General features: G+C 45.9%; 1 protein-coding gene across 1 annotated transcript; it reads right to left on the bottom strand.

Moving 5' to 3' along the window:
* Nucleotides 1–449: 449 nt before the first annotated feature.
* Gpnmb (glycoprotein (transmembrane) nmb) lies at nucleotides 450–22,114 on the bottom strand. Its single transcript, NM_053110.4, has 11 exons — nucleotides 21,840–22,114; nucleotides 15,713–15,865; nucleotides 14,492–14,635; nucleotides 13,154–13,327; nucleotides 11,180–11,338; nucleotides 10,531–10,896; nucleotides 8,124–8,222; nucleotides 7,506–7,608; nucleotides 6,606–6,814; nucleotides 2,918–3,011; nucleotides 450–2,471 (listed from the first exon to the last, which is right to left on the bottom strand). Exons 1-11 carry the CDS (start codon nucleotides 21,907–21,909, stop codon nucleotides 2,318–2,320), a joined length of 1,725 nt encoding a protein of 574 aa, NP_444340.3. The 5' UTR covers nucleotides 21,910–22,114; the 3' UTR covers nucleotides 450–2,317.

Below are 22,114 nucleotides of genomic sequence, written 5' to 3'. Positions count from 1 at the left end.
TAAATGAGCAAAATCAGTCTGCAACGGTTGATCCCTGGAAGCAGACCTTTGAATTTTCATGGTATTTATTCCAGCAGCATTGGAAGCCTCCTTCAACATCAACCAGCCAACCAACAACAAATAAACAAACAGCAAACAACAGACAAACAGCTAACATCAACAAACAACTGCAACAAACAACCCAACAAGTAACAACAACAACAACAACAAACATCAACAAAACACTTTCAAAGAATTGTTCCCCCACTAGGGTTCCCCCAAAGGAGGTCACCCTCATCCTCTGGAAGACTGTCTTTTCATCTGCTCTTTGTGTCACTTGAGCTTAAGAGTTCTGTGCATTCTGTGTGTGATGGGTACTTTGAGTGCATCGCCTTCAAACTATGGGATTTTCAGATTATGAGAATTTCAATCCAGGGAAACAGATATTTGTGAATTACTCAGAGATGCTTAGGATGCAGACATTTATAAAAGCCCTAGAAATAAGCAATTCCTGGAATAATTTGTTACATACACATGTACTTTTCGTGAGAAGTTTTAATTCTCAGCCAACATCAATCAAGCCATCCCTGTCTCTTAGGCTATTTCTTCCATTCTGCAGACAGTTCCCTTACCAGGGTCACTTGGAAAATATAAATCGACACAATTTACTATTTCAGACTTCTTTCCTACTACTAGATTAAAATTTGTTTAGATGAAGCTAGATAAACAAAGTCATGGACCTGCCGCTTTGGTGGCTGTTCTGTATCTGCTGTTCTCTGCTGCCCCCTGTTGACCTGAGCAAGGAAGTGATCCCAAGCCCAGCCTTGCTCATTCTTGTCCTGGAACCAGCAGAATAAGGATTCTCTGTTGGTTTCTCAGAAATCCAAATTATGGGGTCCCACCTCCACAAGACAGTGTTTGGAACCATGGGGTGGAGTCTAAGCGGTCTGTGGATTCTGCAGCAACCTGAAATCAATGTCCTGTTTTGGGTACTAGTGAACGGGCTCCTTAGTATGTAAAAATCAATCAATCAATCAATCAATCAATCAATCAATCAATCAATCAATCAATCAAGCTTCTTCACGTGTTTCTGTCCCCAGGCTGAGACTGTAACACAAGGCTGTACCTGCACTCATTCTTCCATCAGGAGCAGTAGCGGCCATGTGAAGTGAGTCAGAGAGGGACAGCATACCCCTTCTACAGCTGAGACAGAGGCAGAAAAGACTCCTAACATGCCATGTCACTAGGTCACAAAGCTTTAGATGTCAGGGCTCGGTTCAGATACAAGGCTGCTGTTGGGATGCCTGTGCCCAGGACTCCTTCAGTTGCTCTGGGCTCCTTGGCTGTGGGGCTGTCCCGCAGGCACAGGGTGTTCAGCAGCCCTGGGCTCTCCCCACTAGATGCCAGTAGCACCCCACCCTAGTTTTGACAACCACAAATCTCTCCAAACATTGCCAAACACTCCTGGCTGAGAGGCCCTGTCCTAAGTGGTCAGCAATTTTTACATTCTTTGGAGACAATTTCCAAACAAAAAGCTTCTTTTTGCTTCTAGGCCACCTAGTGGGGGGGGGGGGTGTCAAAGTACCAGACTGAATGTTGGTCCTCCACAATGCCTCAAAAATGAGCAGTCATTCTATAATACCATCATATTTATCCAGTTGTCTACCTTCATCAAGGTAGATACAGTCTGGACTCTCAGATCTCACTTGGTTGCTATTAAGGGTCTGCTGGTATAGAATAGACAAGGTCTCATAGGTCAAGTGCAGCCCACCACATGCTTTATAAGTGTCCATGGATAAATGAATGGATGGGTAGTTCACTGAACTACACAGGGAAAATTTTCTCCCCAATATAATAATCACACAGCTTATTAGACTGCCTTTTTAATGAGTAGAATATGTACACACACGCACCATACACAAAGCCCGGGCCCATTATAATTTTGTCAGGAGCTCAGGCATGCTCAGTGAGTTGGAAGGCAGATGAAGCATGGCCTTCAGGTGGTGATTAGCTGGGTTCATGCCCATGTTATGTGGAAAGCTGAGGCATCTGTGGTATCTCCCCCAGTTAACCTAGGACCTTAAGTAGCAGTGACCCCACCTCCCCTTCAGACACAGCGTGTCCACCCCACGAACAGTGTAAAAACCACAATACAGATGGGAAGAAACACTAAGTCTTCCCATGTCTTCTCTAAAATGCTATTTAACCACACTCCCTAAGCCACGATATACATTTTACAATAATCCTTAGAGAACAACAGTTCCCAGCCACATACTTCTGCACAGCTCACATACATGCACAGAAGAGTGGGTTCCTGGTCAGAGGGAAGGCCAAAGACTTAGAGTGTCCTTGGCTTGTCCTGGAGCAATGGATCCTTCTCCTGGTCTCCTCGGAAGAACGGGGCTTTCGCGTGACTGAGGAGAACACTCAGGCCCTTGCCCTTGACCGTGTTCCTGGGGCAGTTTCCTATTGGCTTGTACGCCTTGTGTTTTCTGAAAACAATGTGTTGGACAGGACTTTAAAAATATCTTCAGCTGAACTAAATTCCTTTCTATAGCGTTTCTCATGACAGGTGCAAAAGAGCGAATTCCACCCAACCCAGTCTGTCGCTTGGAACACACCAGCATCACAGGAGAGTATAGCTATTTTCTCTTCAAGCAAGAAGCACTCACTTTGAGATTTCGTTAAACATTACAAAAACCAATTTTGTCAAGTTACTGACATCTGGTAGCACTTTCAGGATTAAAACAAACAAATCCCAAGCCATAGTAAAATTAATAGGTCCCAGTTTGGTATTTGTGGTTCGATGGACCACATTTCCTCTCATACACATAATATTTAAAAGGAAGAAAGGAAAATGGCACATTCATACAGACGAATGCTATTTGCTTTTGACTATCTGCTATAGAGATGTAAAGTGTTAAAATCAGAAACTTACTTGTACAGCAAGATGGTAACCATGGTGACAAGCACAGCCAGGCAGCCGATGGAGATCAGGACACCATTCACTGCTCTCAGAGGGGAGTCTGGGTCTTTAAAGCAGAAGGAAAACTGCATGAGTTAGGCTGCATTCCTCCATGGTTGGAGGACATCTGCTTGTGATGCTATTGAATAAACGAGCAACCGCTTTCAACTGCTTTCAACACCAAGGGGCTAAAAGGCTCTCACACTCCATTGTGCTGGCCTCTGGCCTCATCTCAGGCTCTGTGCTTGCCCCTGTCCTAAAACCTCTGAAATTCTGTGAACCGTGCACAGCCCCTGCTGGGACAGCCCTTCCCTGGCTTCTCTCAGGTTTCCTCAGTCGCCCTGTGCCCTCGAGCGTTTCAGAGGGAACCATCTCTCCTCTGTCACTACCCTGCCTGCCTCTTCCTAGGCCTGGGTCACATTGTGTCTTATTCCTTCCCTCGTCTCATCTGTACCAATGACCACAAAGGCAGACACTTTGTCTTCTTTCTCCTCTGTAACCAGCCAGTTCTGTCTCCATCCCAAAGCATATCTGGTCATCCGAGCTGCCTCTGCTCTGCCACTGTCACCATCTGGTCCTCCAGACCCCTCCTAGAAGGTCCTCTTTACCGATTACAATTGTCTTTCCATCATGTGATGATAAGATCTTCTCACAGGTGAATGCCTCACCCTTGCTTACAGAATGAAACTTCAAAGACTCTAACAGTAGCCTTGGTGTGATTTCACTGTTTATGTTTAGGTCTTAGTTCCCAGGAGGCCCTCTACCAAGATGGTATTACAGAACAGCAAGACTTGTCCCACACCCTGTCTAGGGCTCTAACCACTGCCTTCACCTCCACTCCAAGCTCCCTCCTCTCCTTCCTCTGACTGTTTTTTTTTTTCTCTTCAAGATACCATCTTGTTAATTTGTTTCTTGCCTGGGTTTAAAATAAGTCTGATTATATATTTTGAGTTGGGACCTAACTGACAAATTCATAGGTAAGCAACACCACCACCACCCCACACACTCACAAACACACACACACACACATACTCACACACACATACTCACACACACACTCACACACACACACTCACACACACACTCACACACACACTCACACACACACATACTCACACACACACTCACACACACACTCACACACACACTCACACACACATACACACACTCACTCACACACACTCACACACACACATACACACACTCACACACACACACATACACACATACACACTCAAAACAAAAAACAAGGGGCTGGAGAGATGGTTCAGTGCATATGAGCACTAACTGCTCTTCAGAGGACTTGGGGTCAATTCCCAGCACCCACATGGCAGCACAATAACCCAGTTTCAAGGGGATCTGATGCCCTCTTCTGGACTCTACAGGAACTGTACCAGTGTGGTACACAGATGTCTATGCAGGCAAAATACACACACACATAAAATAAAATTTAAAACATCTCAAAAAGCCGGGCAGTGGTGGCAGACGCCTTTAATCCCAGCACTTGGGAGGCAGAGGCAGGTGGATTTCTGAGTTCGAGGCCAGCCTGGTCTACAGAGTGAGTTCCAGGACAGCCAGGGCTACACAGAGAAACCCTGTCTCGAAAAACCAAAAAAGAAAAAAAAAATCTCAAAAAATAAACAAACAAAAACCCCAAGTAACATCAAAAACCAACAGCCAAGAAGCTGGGAGGTTGGCTCAGCAGTCAAGGGCACAGTTGCTTTTGCAGAGGATCTGAGTTCTTTGAGTAATCATGTCTAGATGTTCACAACCAACTGTAAATCCAGATCCAGGTCCTTCGACAGCCTCCCCTGGCCTCTGTGGGCACCTGTATGCACATACATGTGCACACGATCTTGAGAGCACACACACACACACACACACACACACATGCACACACCCACACCCCAAATCCTTTAAAACAAAAAACAATTAAGTTTCAGTCAACCATAAGCAGCTTAATTGATTGACTCCAGGCCTCAATTAGCAGTCAGCAATGGTTGCTCCTAGGTTCTGACAGCCAGTTTGGGGAGCTGTCAATGGGATCTGGTCTGGGCCACTTCTGACTCCAGTGTTGCTCAGTTTGGTGCTTAAACAAACTGTGAAATTGAATTGGTCTAAACGTTTTCCTATAACATCTGTTACTGCTCAGGGAAGCAGGGGTCCTCCCTGTTTTGTTCCTTAGTCAGTGACTTCTGTCTTGTGCAGAGCTCTGTGCTGAGCATGAAGCAGACAGCTTAGTGACTATCAATCAATAAAGAGAATTTCAGCTAAATATCAGTGAGTTTTCGGTTGAGTTCTCTATTTCTGAAATTCTGATTTTGAAATTTGAGTTAATAAGTTAGAACACTCACTGGATTACAGGTTTTTCGTTCGTTTGTTTGTTTGTTTTTGTTTTTTGTTTTGGTTTTGGGTTTTTTGTTTGTTTGTTTCTTTTTCTGACTTTTCTCCTTACTGCTCTGTGTGGGTGCATGGTTGCATGTGTGTGTATGGTTGCATGTGTGTGCATGATTGCGTGTGTGCATGGTTGTGTGTGTGCATAGTTGTGTGTAAATGGTTGTGTGTGTGCATGGTTGCATGTGTGTATGATTGTATGTGTGCATGGTTGTGTGTGGGGGGTTGTGTGGGTGTGGGTGCACTTGTGAACATGTGGAGATAAAGGAAAACCATGGGTGTCATTCCTCTTTTTGTTTGAGAATGGCTTTCTCTTTGGTTTGGAAATTGGTCAAGTGTGTTAGACTGAACGGTGAGTGAGCTTCCAGGAGTCTGTCTGTCTCCACCTCCCATCTTACCATTGTTGGGATTTCAGGTGCACATCACCACTCCTGGCTTTTTGTGGGGGTTCTGGGGATCTGAACTCTGGTTCTCATGCTTGCAAGGTAAGCACTTGACTGACTGAACTAACACACACTCTCTCTCTCTCTCTCTCTCTCTCTCTCTCTCTCTCTCTCTCTCTCTCAGGTTTTGTTATGTGCTATACCCGAGTTGGACTTGTACTTGCGACCCTCCTGTATCAATTTCGTGAGTACTGGGAGGTAGGCATGTGTCCCACACCACACCTCCCAGTTTCCTGTTTTTTTTTTCTTTTCTTAAGATGCTGGATTAGAAGCCTGGTCTTGTTGGCTCACTCATGCCAAGAAAGCGCCCCACTGTTATGTTCCATCTCAGCCTCCTTCCTTCAGATCTCAGTCACTCACTACAACAAAAACAGCCCACACAGGAAACCTGCAGTTTGCCAGTACAGGGGAACAATGTGGAACAAGCTAAGATTTTAAAGGTAATTCTGAAAGGCACAGGGCTGGGGCAGCCTTAGCTACACAGCTCCCGGAGGTCAGGAGACGGAAATGTTCCCAGCCTCTGGCTGCCCCGTTGTGGCTTTCTCCCCCCACATCCTCCCCAGCTCTCTGGCAGGTGCCAGTGTGCCCTGACCTGTAAGGGCAAGATGCTCTCTCCACCTCATTCTCAGTGCTACAGCCCTGGTAGACGTTGTTGTGAGTTACTGCATACCTAAGCCACATAGTGACAACTCAGTCAACGACAGCCAGACTGCACACGTGATGGTTCAAAGAACCTGGCCATGAGATAAACACTGCGAGTGAAGCCTTCGAGGGTGTATACTTCTGCCATAGGAAACATTCATAAGGTTATAAACAAACCTCACCTTTGCCAGGGATAGAGATCAGGGTGCTGGTGAGGGCCAGGCTTGCATCATCTCCCAGAGTGAAATTCACACAGTAGGTGCCAGACCCATTGAAGGCTCTTCTCACAGACAGCAGGCACAGCCCATCCACAGCCACAGGGCTGCAGACCCGGTTCTGGGCGATCTGGCAGGTGGGGTCGGAGATGATCGTACAGGCTTCCATGGGGGTGCTGTGACATGAGACAGGGGTGAGGGCACATAGATCACAGGAGGGAGAAAAGAATGCAAAGTTGGAGGGGAGGTGATATTTTTGAAACAGGGTTTCACACTGTTGGCCTGGCACTGGTGATCTTCCTGCCTCAGCTTCTTGAGTGCTAGGATTATAGACACAGGACACTATGCAATAACAATTTTAAGCAGGGCTTTTACTTTTCTTTCATTTCCTCTCTCTCTGCATTTCCTTTCTTTTTTTCTTTTTCTTTTTTAAAGACAGGGACTCATATAGTTAGGTCGGCTTCAAACTTACCATGTAGTTAAAGATGGCCTTAAGTCCCTGACTGTCCAGCCTCCACCTTTAGGTACTGTGATTACAGGCATGCAGTCCATGCCTGCTTTATGTAGTGATGGGGATCCAACCCAGGGCTTCTCATATGCTAGGATGCCCTCTACCATGCCCACCCCCCATTTATTTATTTTATTATTTATTTATTTATTGAGAGAAAGGCTCACTATACAGCCGTGGTCTCCTGCCTTACTTAGCCCCTCATGACGACTGGGATTAGAGACAAGCACCTGTCTCCTATACACAGCTCATCTGAGGTTTCTAATACTTAGGCGTCTAAATCCTCTTCAGAAGGATTTAGTGGTCAGCCCTTTATTCAGACCTCACTTAGCCTTCCTCTGTCACGAGCCTGTACTTACGCCCCTTTGCAGGTCACAGTGAAGTCCATCAGGGAGTTGGCAGGCTGCGGTGTGGGCATGGGGACATCTGCTATCTGCATGATGCTGACTTCCAGGATCCCCTCTAGCAAAACAGCCACCAGAGAGAAGTGTCAACATGCCACAGAAACCAGAGGAAACCATTCTGCCATAGACTGTTCGCTGGGCTGAAATCCTAACTAAGTTTCGTGTGAGGGGGTGAAACCTCTGTTGAGGATGTGGTCAGTGCCCTTATGGAGAGACCTCAGGGAGCCACCTTGTCTCTTCTGCCATGTGAGGACGAGCAAGGGGGTGGCCTTTCACAAACCGGGAAGTGCTCCTTTTCAGACACCAGACCTGACATTCATCCTCCAGGACAGCAATCCATGAACCCCAGCTGTAGGCCCCCGAGCCTTCAAACCCTGTTAGTTCTGTAACTTCTTAACTAACTATAGAATATCCCTTAACAAAGGAGAAGGAAAGAAAATAAGAGATACCTTCTTCCATCACCTTAGATAGGACAAGGACCCTCCTCCTTTGTCTCTGCCCTTCTAGCGTTAGCTAAGTGAATGGGTGCTTTGAAGATTCTGGCATCCCTCCCCCACTGGTCTTCAGCCTTACCTACAATTGTGATGGTGGCTCTGAAGTAGCCATATCTGTTTATTCGGCAGTTTTCATTGGAAATGTCACTCAGCTCCATGGATTTGTAACCAGTAGGCACTAGAAAGTTTAAGTCATAAAAGTTTAAAATAAACAGGGATGAAGAGTGCGATGGAGTTAACATACTATTACAAAAAAACAGAGACACTTGTCAATCGTTCTTTATTATTTTTGTTTTGGTGTTTGTTTTATCTTTTTTCCAGACAGGGGCTCATGTAGCCTAGGCTGGCTTAAACTTCAGCTTGGTTGTGGTTTTATAGGCCTGTAGTTGCACTTGGCTATTTGTTTGGTTTTTGAGCCAGGGCTTCAAGCTGCTGCTTACTGACTTACTGCAGTGCTGAGAATAGAACCCAGGCCTGCGCTCTGCTTCTCAGCCACATTCCTGGTGCCCCTGGCTTCTGAGTTTACCTGAACTGTATTCTGAAGCTACTTCCAGAACAGAGGGCACACACTTGCTTGTCAACTAATAATGTTCAATAATACAAGCTGGGCCAGTGAGATGGACCAGTGGGTAAAGAAGTTTGTTTTGTGAGCCTGGCAAGCCTGGTTTGCATGTAGAAGGAGAGAACCAATCCCCTATACCCACCCCCTCCCCCACACACATCATCACCCCCACCAATAATAATAATGATAAAATAAATTTTTATAAAAAATACAAGCCCATTTATATGGTCTACATAGCTGGATATGCTCACTAGTGGGGAAAAAAAATCCTTCTACAAATCATGCTTAGCCACCCAACAGCAATAGCTGTAACCCCAGCCCTGGGCTGGGTGGAGAGAGATCTCAGGTGGCTCCATGGCCATCCAGCTGAGCCAGAAAGCAAACTGCAGGTTCAGCAAGGGACCCTGTCTCAAAATGTGAGGTCAAAAGCTACAGTGGAGGACTCCTGGCATCAACCTCAGGTCTATACATACACCGACTGGTGTGGAGTGAGGTGACCCCCCCACACACACACACACCCCACAGACAGACATCTAAACACATACTCAAATAAATGGTTAAACATATAAAAAGCTATGGCTAACTTATGGAATCACTCCAGGCCCCATTGCTTAGCCCTCCCCACCTCCAGCTGTTTTAAGATGTTTTGAATTGATTACGGGTGAGTGAGCACCTTTGTATTTAAGACAGGAGTCCTCTTCGTAGAGCCGAATTGGCTTTTGTTTTACAGCTTGACTTAGGAAAAACAATAGCAGCAAATTAAAATACCTTTTGAAATTGGCTTCAGAAATATGTTTGACATATGGCATGACACAGCTTCTAAGAAAAACATCTGGTTTGATAAAAATGTGATTTCAAAAGCCCAAATTAAGTAAAATAACCAGCTTTTTTTTTTTTTTTAGATACTAAAGGCATCTATAATCTATTTAGAATTTCCAGCTGCTCTTTCTATTTATAAGGAAAATTATCTATTCTGGCAGATAAAGGAGTTGGTTCTTATAGATGTAGCTCGGTTGGAAGAGTACCTGCCCCATCATTTGAAAAGGACTGTGTTTGGTTCCCAAGTGTGGTGCTGTGGGCCTGTAATCCCAGCCATTAGAAGGTGAAGGCTAGAGGATCACCAGACGATAATAGTGAGTTTGAAGCTAGCCTGGGCTACATAAGAGGCTGGGGAAAGGGAAATGTAGGAGGAGGGAGGAGAGCGGGGAGGGAGGGGGTTTAGAGTGAGATGAAGCTGTATGTCTGGACTAGCCCAGTACTGCTACATTTGTAACTGGACTTGCGATCCCTTCGTTGCTCACCAACAAGCTTGTGGGTGTTTATCAGTACACCCTGTGACACTGTGCGACACCCGGTCAGGTGTGAGAGATTTCCATGCACAGTAACTGAAAGCTTTCTGTGGTTATTTAGCAAAGAGGGGCAAAGAACACAGCACATGATGTGAACCCATTTACATAACATCCAAAATGACAGACCACATAGGATGTTTGTAAATGCATAGAGAATGATCTGCGCAGAAACGTGGCCAGCAACGCCAGGTGCATAGAGAATGATCTGCGCAGAGACGTGGCCAGCAACGCCAGGATGAACTGGGGAAGAGAGAACATGGGGACTTTTCCTTCTATGCTAGGCTTCTCCCTGGTTAGTTCCAACTTTTAGTAAGAAATGTGGATTAACTATTTTACAATTTAAAACATTCTATAAAGGAATAAATTTGGGCAATGCAAACCTAACAGCAGCGGAGAAATCAATACAAGTTTGAGGCTACCCTAGCTTACAAATCAAGTTCAAAGCCAGCAGGGCAACATAGTATCTCAAGGCGATTGACTAAATCACTGAATAACTAAGTAACTAATGAAGACCACCACAAAGTCGACCACCACCAAGGCTGCCACCAACCTCACACTGCTCAAGAAATACTCACTTAAAGAGGGGCTAGGTGTTGATAATGTGGGCAGAGGTGAGGGCGGAGGTGAGGGCGGAGTTGAAGGTGGAGGCGGAGTCGAAGGCGAAGGGGGAGGGCATGGCCCGGGCACTGCAGTTTGCACGGTGAGGTTAAGGTTGAAGGTTCCATTGAGCACATAAGTGTGATTCAAAGTGTGATTGTTGGAGACAAACAGGCCAGTGTTGTCCCCAAAGTTCCACTTGTAGGAAATGGCAGAGTCGTTGAGGAAGTGGCTGGGATCATGAATGAGGACATCGAAGACGATGGGGAGGTCTCTGAGGAAGATCTCATCAGACAAGTTCCTGTCATTCTTCTGGGACATGGTCACGAATACAGGGATCTGATCTAGAAGATACAACACAAGAAGAAAAGAAAATAGGTGGCTCGCCTGTGAGGGAGTGCTGCAGAGACGCCCTCTGCCTGAAGACTAAAACTAGACCTCCTCATAGGTAAGCCTTAGCGTCTCCCAGCTGCCAACACGTGGGCCAGCACAGCACAGAAGTAAATAGCTAAGCTCTGCTGGAGTCCAGATGAGCCTCACCCTAACCCAGAACACTGGGTGCTGGTTCTTTCCTAATCTGCTAAATGCCCCGTCCTCCTCCGCTGCTGTGGAGTTCACGCCACGCACCTGTTATCACATACACATCTTTCACCTTCGAGATGGGAATGTATGCCCGGCCGTATCTTCGAAAGACAGTCACTTCCATGACCTGAGGGCCAGCTGTCAAGTTGACTGTGTTTATAGAAACCCGTGCTGAACACCGACCCAGTTTTTGGAAATACTGGCCTGTGAAAAGATGGACATTTTGAGTTACTGGTAACATCACATGATCTTTAGGCAGAGTTGTTTCTGAAAGGTTAAAGGTTGCTCTGCGAAGAGAACAGGCTGGACGCTCCTGAAAGGGAGCTGGTGCCGGCCTTGATGCAAAACCCGATGAAGCAACTTTCTGCTTGCATACAGGTAACAACTGCTCACAGCTGCTTAAAGTGAAAGAGCTCCACAGAGGGGCAATCCAGCCAGTTCCTAATTTATAGATGAAGGCTATTCGGTTTAAACGATTTGCACATGAAATGCATACTCTTCCCTTAGGACTCATTTAATGTCATGGTGAGGTATCTGCAAGAGTTTTAATAGGTTCTGTATTCACAAATGTGCCTTATTTTTATAAGAAATTAAAAGCACTTGATGTAAGTACACGGGCATAGCTTCGGTTAGGTTTTACAGAGAGACTGGAATTCCTCTTCCTAGAAGGACTTGTACTGAAAACCAGCAAGACATGAAAGGGCAACAGCAGATCACAGATACGGATCACAGATATGAAGGGAACAGACTGCCCACGGGAACACATCTGAGTCATTCCGTTTCCCTCTGCAGCTGTCCCTGAAACTCACAGGTGCTGGCCACAGCTGTGGCAGGTCAATGAGTGATAGGCTTGGAGAACTGACCACAGAGCCACCATGGCACCAAGAAAGCTGGTTTCAGACCTGCATGATACCCGGCCTATTCTGTGCTTTGTTCAGTGGGTGTGCTTTGTTAATGCTGAATAAAAGGATGCTCTCTGAGAAAGGACAAAACCTTTAGATATCCAGGAGTTACTCAACTGGAGCAGATTTTGAAAATTTAGCCTCAGTTGGCTCCTGGAGGTGGTGGTGGTGGTATGTGGTGTGTGTGTGTGTGTGTGTGTGTGTGTGTGTATGTATGTATGTATGTTTCAAGTATATGGCATGCATGGTGTATGTGTGTGGTATGTACAGTATGTATGTGTATGTCTGGTGTGTGTGTATGTTATTTGTGTGTGGGGTGTGTGTGTATTTTGCTTAATGTCTACATGCTGGGCTTGTATTCTCCCACTCATCCATTGACGTGGCCCTCTGGTAATATACTGAGAATTCAGCAGCCTTGTTAATAATGAGCCAATTTTGTTCCTCTTAAAATAACACTTCACTAATAATACATCAAAGTGAAACCTTTTATGGTTTTTAGAAAACAGACATGTAGACCATGACAGAGAAGAACAGTATCTATGTTGTTTTAGATCCACACATTGATGTATTATGCAGTCATTAAAACAACTTAAGGACTTTTAAATAATATAGACAAATGCTATGATAACAAAATAAAAATGTGTATCCATTATTATCTTAAACAAGAAATATTAATACTTAAAATGTCATTATTCAATAGCAATCACATCTGATGTTGTTTGTGAATGATTTTTATATTTTGTTTATGCTCTTCTGTTTCCAAATTTCCCACAGAGAATATGCTTTTTTAACTTTAACTAATTAATTTAAGAACATTAACAAATTAATGAATAAACAACCACGTGCCGTCCAAATACATTTTTTCATAGGACTATGTTAGGCTAGTCTTCTTCTGTTGTTGAAGAGAAAGCCAAAATCTCTCCCTTCTCGTTCTCATTGTATGCCTGTGGTGTCCTGCAGACATGGCGAGCTTAGCCAGGATTTCATTTCCCCTCACTGTTTACCGAGTAAGGAGAAGAACAGAGGGATGGGTGCTATGGTTTCAATTAGAGAATAAGAAAGGACAAGGTCTAATGTGAAAGGAATGTAAAAAACTGAGAGTTTGTAAAAACCAAACCAAGTGTGTGAAAGACGTAGACAAAGCTCCATTTCTTCCATCCATGGGGGCGAGGGAAGGGCCTCCTGTCCGGGAACCTGAGATGCTGGCTTCGGCTGGTGCCATCTTCCCAGTCACCATCATCTGCCCCTGCAGTCCAGTTGTAGACATGCAGGTCAGATGTCAGTCCCAAATCTAACCAAGAACAAACAGTCGAGTTAGTTGTCTCCAAATGCTCAGTGGTCAGCACCTGACACTTCAGTTTCCCAGACCCACGGTAAACGCCGCTACGGGGCTAACGTCTTCGTGTTCAGAGTCCACCACCACATACTGATGCATTCCAGTGTATCCGCTGTATGTCAATAAAATGTTAGATTATCAATTTCCAGGAAACTTCCATCTGGAGATTTTACTTAACACACGTATCATTTTCCTTTTGAGTCTCTGAATCTCAGTGTTATTCAAACCAACCTATAGGACATGCCATCTTCTAGTGTGGCACTCTGTCCTCAACTTCTTCCCCTCACTCACTGGTATCACAGCCAAGTCCTTCTTCCCTCACATAACCACAGTGCCACGCCCACCCCAGCAAGGCCTGCACATCACCAGGTTTACAAAAGCCTGACTGGTGCAGGCAGCTCACCCTGTAGGAGAAGCTGTACTAGTGTCTGAGTAATCTCAATGATTATCTGAGTTCTTGAGAGTGATTCTTGAGTACGATTCTCACAAAATAATGTCCCTTGGTGTGTTTGTGCTCTTTTACCATGGATAACGAACGCAGCTCTTTAAGAGCAGAAGGAAATCAGAAGCGCACATGCAGTATCAGTTCCAGCAGAACGCCGTTTACTTAAACACTGGTCAATGGAAATGAACCAATCAGCACACTCTCTCAGATGAGCCCTGGGTGGGTTTTTGTTTGTTTGTTTGTTTTTTGGCCAAAATAGTTTCAGCTAATACAGGAACCTGAACATGGACAATAATACATTCGTTGTCCAGAGACACAGTCCAAGCTGGTGTGACAATGGAGGAGATGTAGGTTGGGTTTTTGAGCAGGGGTTGGATGGAACCCAAACCCTACACACTCTAGGCAAGTGTTCATTCGCTGAGTTCATTCTGTCCCCATAGTGTAGCTCCTAGGGGTTACCTGGGAAGAGCTAGGACCAGGGATGGGGAGAGAGGGACTTCAAAGTGGCTGTGATCAAAGTCCACAACGTACAGTAGGAGAAATGTTTTGTATGGTGAATATAGGCTACTTAAAAAGGACGTGGCCCTGAGGAGGAGGATGACTGGGGTGGTGACCGATCCCATGGGCTTTAGGATTGTGAGCGGAGCTCCAGGAGCAGAGCTGACCCTCCTTACCATTCCTGCAGTTCTTCTCATAGACGATATTGCCATTAGCATCTTCCTTCTGGCATCTGGGGAACACCAGGTTCACCACAAAAGTGATATTGGAACCCACCAGAGCCGGTGAGTCACTGGTCAGGACTGCCTGCACACGGCCTCCTAGGGCAGGAAAGAACAGAGTGCGTTTCCCTCGCAGGCTTCCCACCAAGTGTTTAATAGAGTTCTGTCTGTAGGTAAGGACCATTCGACCCACATGCCTCTTTACAGTGGTTAGTGATTTCCTGATGCTAATGTTAGCTTTCACAGTACAACATCATAGAAAAAATAAGTAAGAGTAGTTAAAGGATTTTCTTTCTTCCTTCATTTCTTTCTTTCTTTTTTGTTTTTGTTTTTTCGAGACAGGGTTTCTCTGGATAGCTCTGGCTATCCTGGAACTCACTTTGTAGACCAGGCTGACCTCGAACTCAGAAATCTGCCTGCCTCTGCCTCCCGAGTGCTGGGATTACACCACGCCCGGCGCTAAAGGATTTTCTAATCATAGAAAAAAGTATTCACTGACGATAAGAACAAAGGGGGTTGGAGAGATGGCTCTGTGGCTGCTTTCAAGAGGATCGTGGTTCAACTCCCAGAACCCACGTGGCTGATGATCGCTCACAACAATCTATAACTCCAGCTGCACGGGAGCTAATGCCCTCTAATGGCCTCCCCAGCACCAGGCATACAGGTGGTGCACAGATATGCACACAGATAAAACACCAATACACACACATTAAAAAAAAAAAAAAAAAAAAAAAAAAAAAAAAACCTTTTGGATTGAAGAGGCACGTGTTGAAAGTTTGTAGACTTTAATCTGAAAACCAAATGACCAGAAGACTTGACTCCCGGCCTGTGTGGGATGATTCACTTTCTGGTAAGCCTCCCAGCATCTCTGGACGACCAGGTCATGTTGTAGCTTTTCTGAGGGTGCCTACGCTACGGTAGTCAACAGGCTGGAGGGCGAATCTGGCCGCTCTCTAAAATATTCAAAGACCTTGGACACGTCTAAAGTCCAAGTGATTTTGTGACCCTTCAGAAAGTGGAGCTGTTGAGGGAGGAGGGAAGCTTGCCAAGCCCAGGGGCTGCTCACTTTGCGCCTAGCGCACTGTCACTCACAGGACCCGGAGCCCTGGCATCGGAGGAGGTTGCCTTCTCTGATGCAGTGCAGCGGTGGCTGCGGGGGAGGAGCTTCCCACTTACCTTCCCAGGAGTCCTTCCACCTGCCGTCTCCCCTCCTCCACACTGGATACAGGTGTTCATCCCATTCATTTTCATCCGAAGACCAGCCACGTAATTGGTTGTGCTCTCTCATGTGATCGGGATACTGTTCATGGCCCAGCACATCACGAAATCCTGTGTTAGTATTTGAAAACCAGATTTTGTCAGTTCCTTCCACCTCTCAGCACTTCTGTGTGAATGGTCGATGGAGCTTTTCATTTCAATCATTGGGAAGCACATGCAGAATCTAACCAATACAGCAAGTGAAGAAATGTGCTTAAAAATAAGTCTGCGCCGGGCGGTGGTGGCGCAGGTCTTTAATCCCAGCATTTGGAAGGCAGAGGCAGGCGGATTTCTGAGCTCGAGGCCAGCCTGGTCTACAGAGTGAGTTCCAGGACAGCCAGGGCTACACAGAGAAACCCTGTCTCAGGAAAAAAAAAAAAAAAGTCAGCATGGGTATGTTGGTGCACACTTTTAGTCCCCATCCCAGATGTCTACTGAGGCTGGCGAGCAGTCTTAGCAGGTGAGGTACCTTACCGCGGACTTCCTTCTCTGGAACCCATATGGCAGAAGGAAAGCAGCGAGCGATTCACAGACTTGTCCACTGACCTCCACACATGTGTGCCCGTCCCTCTGCCCAGTACAAATAAGTAAATATGAACATAAACTAAGTCTACAGAAAGTGTTTTTAGAGAATTACAAAAAACATTTATTTTTTGATATTTATAGCATCTTACTACACGGCCCTGGCTGTTCTGGCACTGGGATTAAAGGCATGAGCCTTAAAGAGAAAATTTTGGCAGCCACCCTTTCTAAGCTCTACTTAACATAGCCTCCAAATATTTAGGTTCAGTAGTAGTATCAAGAGGAGACTTGGACAGCATTTTCCTCGTACAGCTTTGAATCTTTCCCAGGCCTTTACCCTCTTGTCTACAGGATGCAAAGTTTGGGGATGCTCCCAGGATGCCAAAAGACAAGTGTGTTAGCATGGGAGATCCCATGGTAAAACTCTGTGCATACATCGTGGTGAACACTCTCTATATATTTGTGGAGTAAGGCATTTGCATCATACCTGAAACCAGGGAGTGGAGACAGGAAGATTGCCGTGAAATCAAGGCTTGTCTGGGCTAAAGAGAGACTTTGTCTTAAAAATAAACACCCTGACCCGCCCCCCCTCAAAAAGCCCTTGTATAGTCTCTGCTTGTTAAATAGAGAGGTTTAAAAAATGTTATTTGAGAGCTGGGCATGGTGGTGCACATCTTTAATCCCAGCACTCGGGAGGCAGAGGCAGGCGGATTTCTGAGTTCGAGGCCAGTCTGGTCTACAAAGTGAGTCCCAGGACAGCCAGGGCTACACAGAGAAACCCTGTCTCAAAAAACAAAAACTAATCAAATAAAAACCTCATGTTATCTGGGTTAGGGTTGGAGCTATTTCCTTTACTAGTTCCAAGTCTTTAAAAATGCATTAGAAACTCTACTGTTAGGTCTAGCTGCATTTAGAATTATGGATTTCTTGATTGAATTGACTGTTTTTATTAGTAATTAACTCTCTTTGTTCTTTTTTTTAAAAAGATTTATTTGTTTATTATATATAAGTACACTGTAGCTGTCTTCAGAGACACCAGAAGAGGCTATCAGATCTCATTTTAGATAGCTGTGGGCCACTATGTGGTTGCTGGGATTTGAACTCAGAACCTCTGGAAGAGCATTCAGTGCTCTTAACTGCTGAGCCATCTCTCTAGTCCCCTCTCTTTGTTCTTGATAATATTTGTTGTACTGAAGGCTACTTTGCTAGTGTTTAATATATATTATATATAACAGATGCATATGTACATAAACTTTTTCCATTGTTTTACTTTTTCCAAAAAAGACTTCTTTACTCTTATTTTATGTGTAGGTGTCTTATATCTATGTCAGTGAACTATGTTCCTGGTGTGGCCATGTTCTGGATTCCAGAAGAGGGCACTAGATTCCCTGGGACTGGAGTTCAGACAGTTGTGAGCTGCCATGTGGGTATGGGGAATTTAACCTCTGAGCCATCTCTCTGGACCCTACTCTCCCATTTTTTTACTTCTAGCCTGTATATTTTCTTATTTAATGTGAGGGTGTTTTTTGTTTTTAGCACATAGTTGTGCAACTATAAATCAAATCTGAAAATCTCTAACTTTTATCTGAAGCACTGAGGTAATGTACATATGATGTAATGACAGGCTTTCTGCATTTGAGCCTACCATCTTGATTTTTATCCATCTCCCCTTTTCCTGTCTCTTATCTATCCATCATGATGGATTTCCTATCCATCTTATCTATCTGTCTCTACGTTCTTTGCACGGAAAGAGGTGGATGTCCTGTTATTGTGTATGCCTCAGGTTTTTTTGGGGGGGGGGCAGGTGCCCCATATAGAATTTGGACTTGTGCCAAGCAGGCCATGCACCTATTAACCAGGCAAGCAATACAAATAGGATTGACTAGGAGTCATGGCACACGGGCTCTGTCATCAACAGGCTGTGTGATCTCAGGCCTTCAAATCAGACACCCCAAATCAGTGTCAGGACTGTTCCTACCTAGAACAGCCATTAATTGAGGAATGGGCACAAGGTTTATCAACAAACGTTTGTAAATGGAAGTTCACGTTGGAGATATGAGGGAAGAGTTAAGCTGCCTCCATTCAAACTAACTTTAGAGATGAACACATCTAGGTCTAGAGAGGTGGGATTTGCCAGGATCATCTTCAATCCGATGCAAAAGTGGATTCAGCTCCTTTCATGCCCAGAACAATCTCTTTTCACTGTTTCAGAGTCCACAGATTCTGAGGTAGACGCAATCAGAGCAAGGTCAGGCTGGTGTGTGACCCAGTGGTACAGTGCTTGCCTGGCCTGCAAGGGCCCTGGGTTTGAACTTCAGCACTACCAGAAAACGAAAAACAACAGCGACAAAATCGCACCCGATTTCTCCTCTGTTCCTAAAGTTCAGAAGTCAAAGAGAAAAACGGGGGGGTAGGGGGGGGCAGCGTGGGGCGGCGGGGACAGGGATGGATGGACAGGGAAGCCAAGAGCTGACCCGTTCAGTCTGCCCTGGCAGAGTTCACACGAGACACAAATTCGTTCAACAGAGGAGCTGGAAAGATGACTCAGTGGCACAGTACTCTAGTTTGAATTTTAGCAGCCATGTCCGGGGCTCACAAACGCTCCCGCTCCAGGAGATCTGGCGCCCTCTTGTGACCTCTGCAGGCACCACCATTACAATAAAATACGACTTTTTAAAGATTTAAAAACAGAGAAACCCTGTCTCAAAAAAAAAAAAAAAAATTAACCCAATAAAGAAAAGATACATTTTTTAAAAGAGCAGCAAACAGAGATGAAAACATAAGGATTTAGGATGAGGCAAAACTTCTTAGATGAACACCAAAAGTATAATCCATAAAAGAAAAACAATGATGTATGAAATTTTACTCAAGTAAGAAACTTCTGCCCTGTGACATCCAGTAGAAAGAAGTAAAGGAGAGTGGAGAAGACCAAACTTCCACCAATATTAAAAAGCAATTCTAATTTGAAAATGGGAACAGATATGAGAGAACACTTCAGAGAATGTATGGACACTGAATACTAGAGGATTGTTGACGAACCCCCCTGCAGACCTATGGAGCCACTACCACCAATTGGGCCACCACACACTTCTGGCAGGAACCTGAGAAGGCACAGCCACCCTGCTAAATTCTACAAAGACTCGACGTAGCGTAAGCATTATATATAACTTGTCCAAATTGTACTTTTTAGTACGAATCCGAGGGAAATGGACATGAGGAGTCGTAGCATCTTGAGCTGGAATAGCTCTCTGTCCTTTGGTGGGTGAGCGGTTAAAGTGGTACTTTATGACCATGGGCGACTACTCAGAAAGAACAAGGAACAACCTATTTGGTACAGCAATGTCAATAGATCTCCAGGGACTCACACTGAGGAGAAACCCAAGCCGATGTCTAAAGTTCATACGACTAAGTTCCCTTGTGTGGCATTCTGGAAATGCTAAGATATTTACATGGACAGACTCCTAGTGGCCAGGGATTGGAGCTGGGTAGAGGAGGGTATTTGGCTATAAAAGGGCATGGGTAAAGGTTGTATTGGAATCTGCCTGAATTATTCCTTTCAATTTCACATGAGTACACCGTTAGCCTAACACATGGAAGTTCAACTTACAACCAGACAAGCCCGATAATAAGCAAACTATAACGGGAAAATGGGGCGCGGGGGCAGAGTGGAGGTAACCCTGAGTTGGTTACCTTCTCTTCACCCCAACTCCTCATGTTCGGGCTGCTCACTACCTGCCTCCTATGGATTGCTAACCCCTACAGGGCTTGCTCATTGTGTCTGGAATATTTAGTACAGTATAAGATGAGCCCAAGAATGCCTGGGGCTTTGAGACTTCTATTAAAAGTCCATACCCTTCAAGTTCTGGCTACTGGTTGGGTTTTTGTTTTGTTTTTCCTTGGGGGGGGGGGTAGTTGGTTGGTTTTTTTTTTTTTTTTTTTCAAGTCAGGGTCTCACTATGTAGCTCAAACTGTCCTAGAACTCACTATGTAGACTAGGATGACCCCAGACTCACAGAGATCTACCTACCTCTGCTTCCTGAGTGTTGGGATTAAAGACATGAACCATTTATCCTGGCTTTGGCTACTGTTTTACCGACCCTCAAACTGTGGGTGAAAGGTCTTTGCTGGCTTTTCCTATTCTTATTCCTCTAGGTTATTATAACTTGTTGGCAGGAGGTATGGAGTGGGGTAGGGTGGGATAGGGGGAACAGAGGTGTGTAGCTCTGTCCTTAAAAATGCCATTGAATGTGTGTTCTGGCCACGTGCCCTTGCTAGCTGATCTCCCAAGACTCTATAGCCCACTTTTGTAAACGAGGAAAAGGAAATTTATTGAAGCTAACTCACTCATGGCCCAGCCTAGCAGTTGGCACATATTCAAGTCTGTCCTATCCCAAACCCTGGCAGGAAGAACTGCCAGGGAGAGGTGGCATGCTTCCCTACTGCCTGCTCTCTGTGTGACCTGAGCGAATTCCTGGCCCTCTCTGTGGCCTGTGGCCCGGTTTCTCATCTGGGGAAACTGGATAATTCCAAGGTCAGAGTCCCCTCTCTCTGTGAAGGCACCACACCTAGACACAAGATGGGCCGTTCCGTTTGTCAACCCGCTGCCTGCCATCTCTGGGTTTAAAATCCAAACTCAGAGGTGGAGTCTCAGGCAGGACGCCCCAAGTCTGGGGCATCACTGGCTTTGAGGATCCCTGGTTCGGGGCGCGGCTGTGATGGGGCTGGGCTGCTTGCCCTTTTGCCTGGCAATTCTTGGGTGCAGGGACCACAGCGGTTCCACTCTGCCTGGCCTGGGATCCACCCCAGCCAGGACAACCTACCCGAGGACCTGCCTTGCACAAGAGAAGGCAGGGGGTGACGAGATACTCCTCTCCTTTGGAACTGCCTGGCAACCAGCCAGGCGGCCACATTCGGGGTAAGGCAAGGTTCTGGACCGGGCTGGTCTCCGGCCCCTGGAAGTGAGGGGCCTTCTCTTTCCCCTGCTCACTAGCTCCGCTAAGAACAGGACAGCTACACCCTGGTCAGGACAAGGATGCTAGACCAGTATGTCCAACACTGAAAGATGCCTCTGCCACTCACTAGGAAGCTTTGTTAGTAGGGCCCCTGCCATAGAATCCGCCCAGGGTGGAGCCCCTCAGTATCTGCATAGAGTCCTCAGTATCTGCACTGAAGCAGCAGTTGGCCCTGCAGCGAGCAGAGGATGCGGTGGGATGGGGGAGTTCCGCAAAGTTAGCCAGAGCCTCATTTAAGAGCTCCGCCCTGTGAGCAGGAAGCAGATAAGGGTGATTTGGGAGACTTGCTTTATTCTGGGGTACAGGCTGTCCTCCCCTTCCAGCCTCAATCTGGCCAGAGTGGAAAAAGCTTCCAGGGGCCTCGTGGCTTTTGCTCTCCGTGAGTCCTAAGCAAAGAACACACTCCCAGCATTTGGAACAGACCCTGTCTGCGGACCCCCAAACTCCAGTCAAAGGGCCTGGCCCATCATTTGGGTCAACGAGTGTAAGCGCCCAGAGAGGACGGGACTCACGCTTGGCAGCCTGGAGAGGCAGTCCTGCAGCCAGCAGCAGAAATCCCAGGACCCCGCAGAGACTTTCCATGCTGACTCCGAGCGCCTGCAACCAGTCAGGGCTTGACTCTGACTCCCCAGTCCCATCCACCAGGAGTCACAGTGTCGGCCTCCTGCGATCCGCTCTGTTTTATGAAATACGGGGCCAGAGGGAGATCATGTGATGTTTTAAGCAGTGTGGCTTGATCTCCCAAATTCCATCGCTTAACAACTCGTGCTCATGAGTCACTTGCCCC

Source organism: Mus musculus, chromosome 6 (genome assembly GCF_000001635.26).
Source record: "Mus musculus strain C57BL/6J chromosome 6, GRCm38.p6 C57BL/6J".
NCBI lineage: Eukaryota > Metazoa > Chordata > Mammalia > Rodentia > Muridae > Mus > Mus musculus.
The sequence above is the reverse complement of the archived record's forward strand: the minus strand, read 5'-3'. Positions and strand labels throughout refer to the sequence as shown.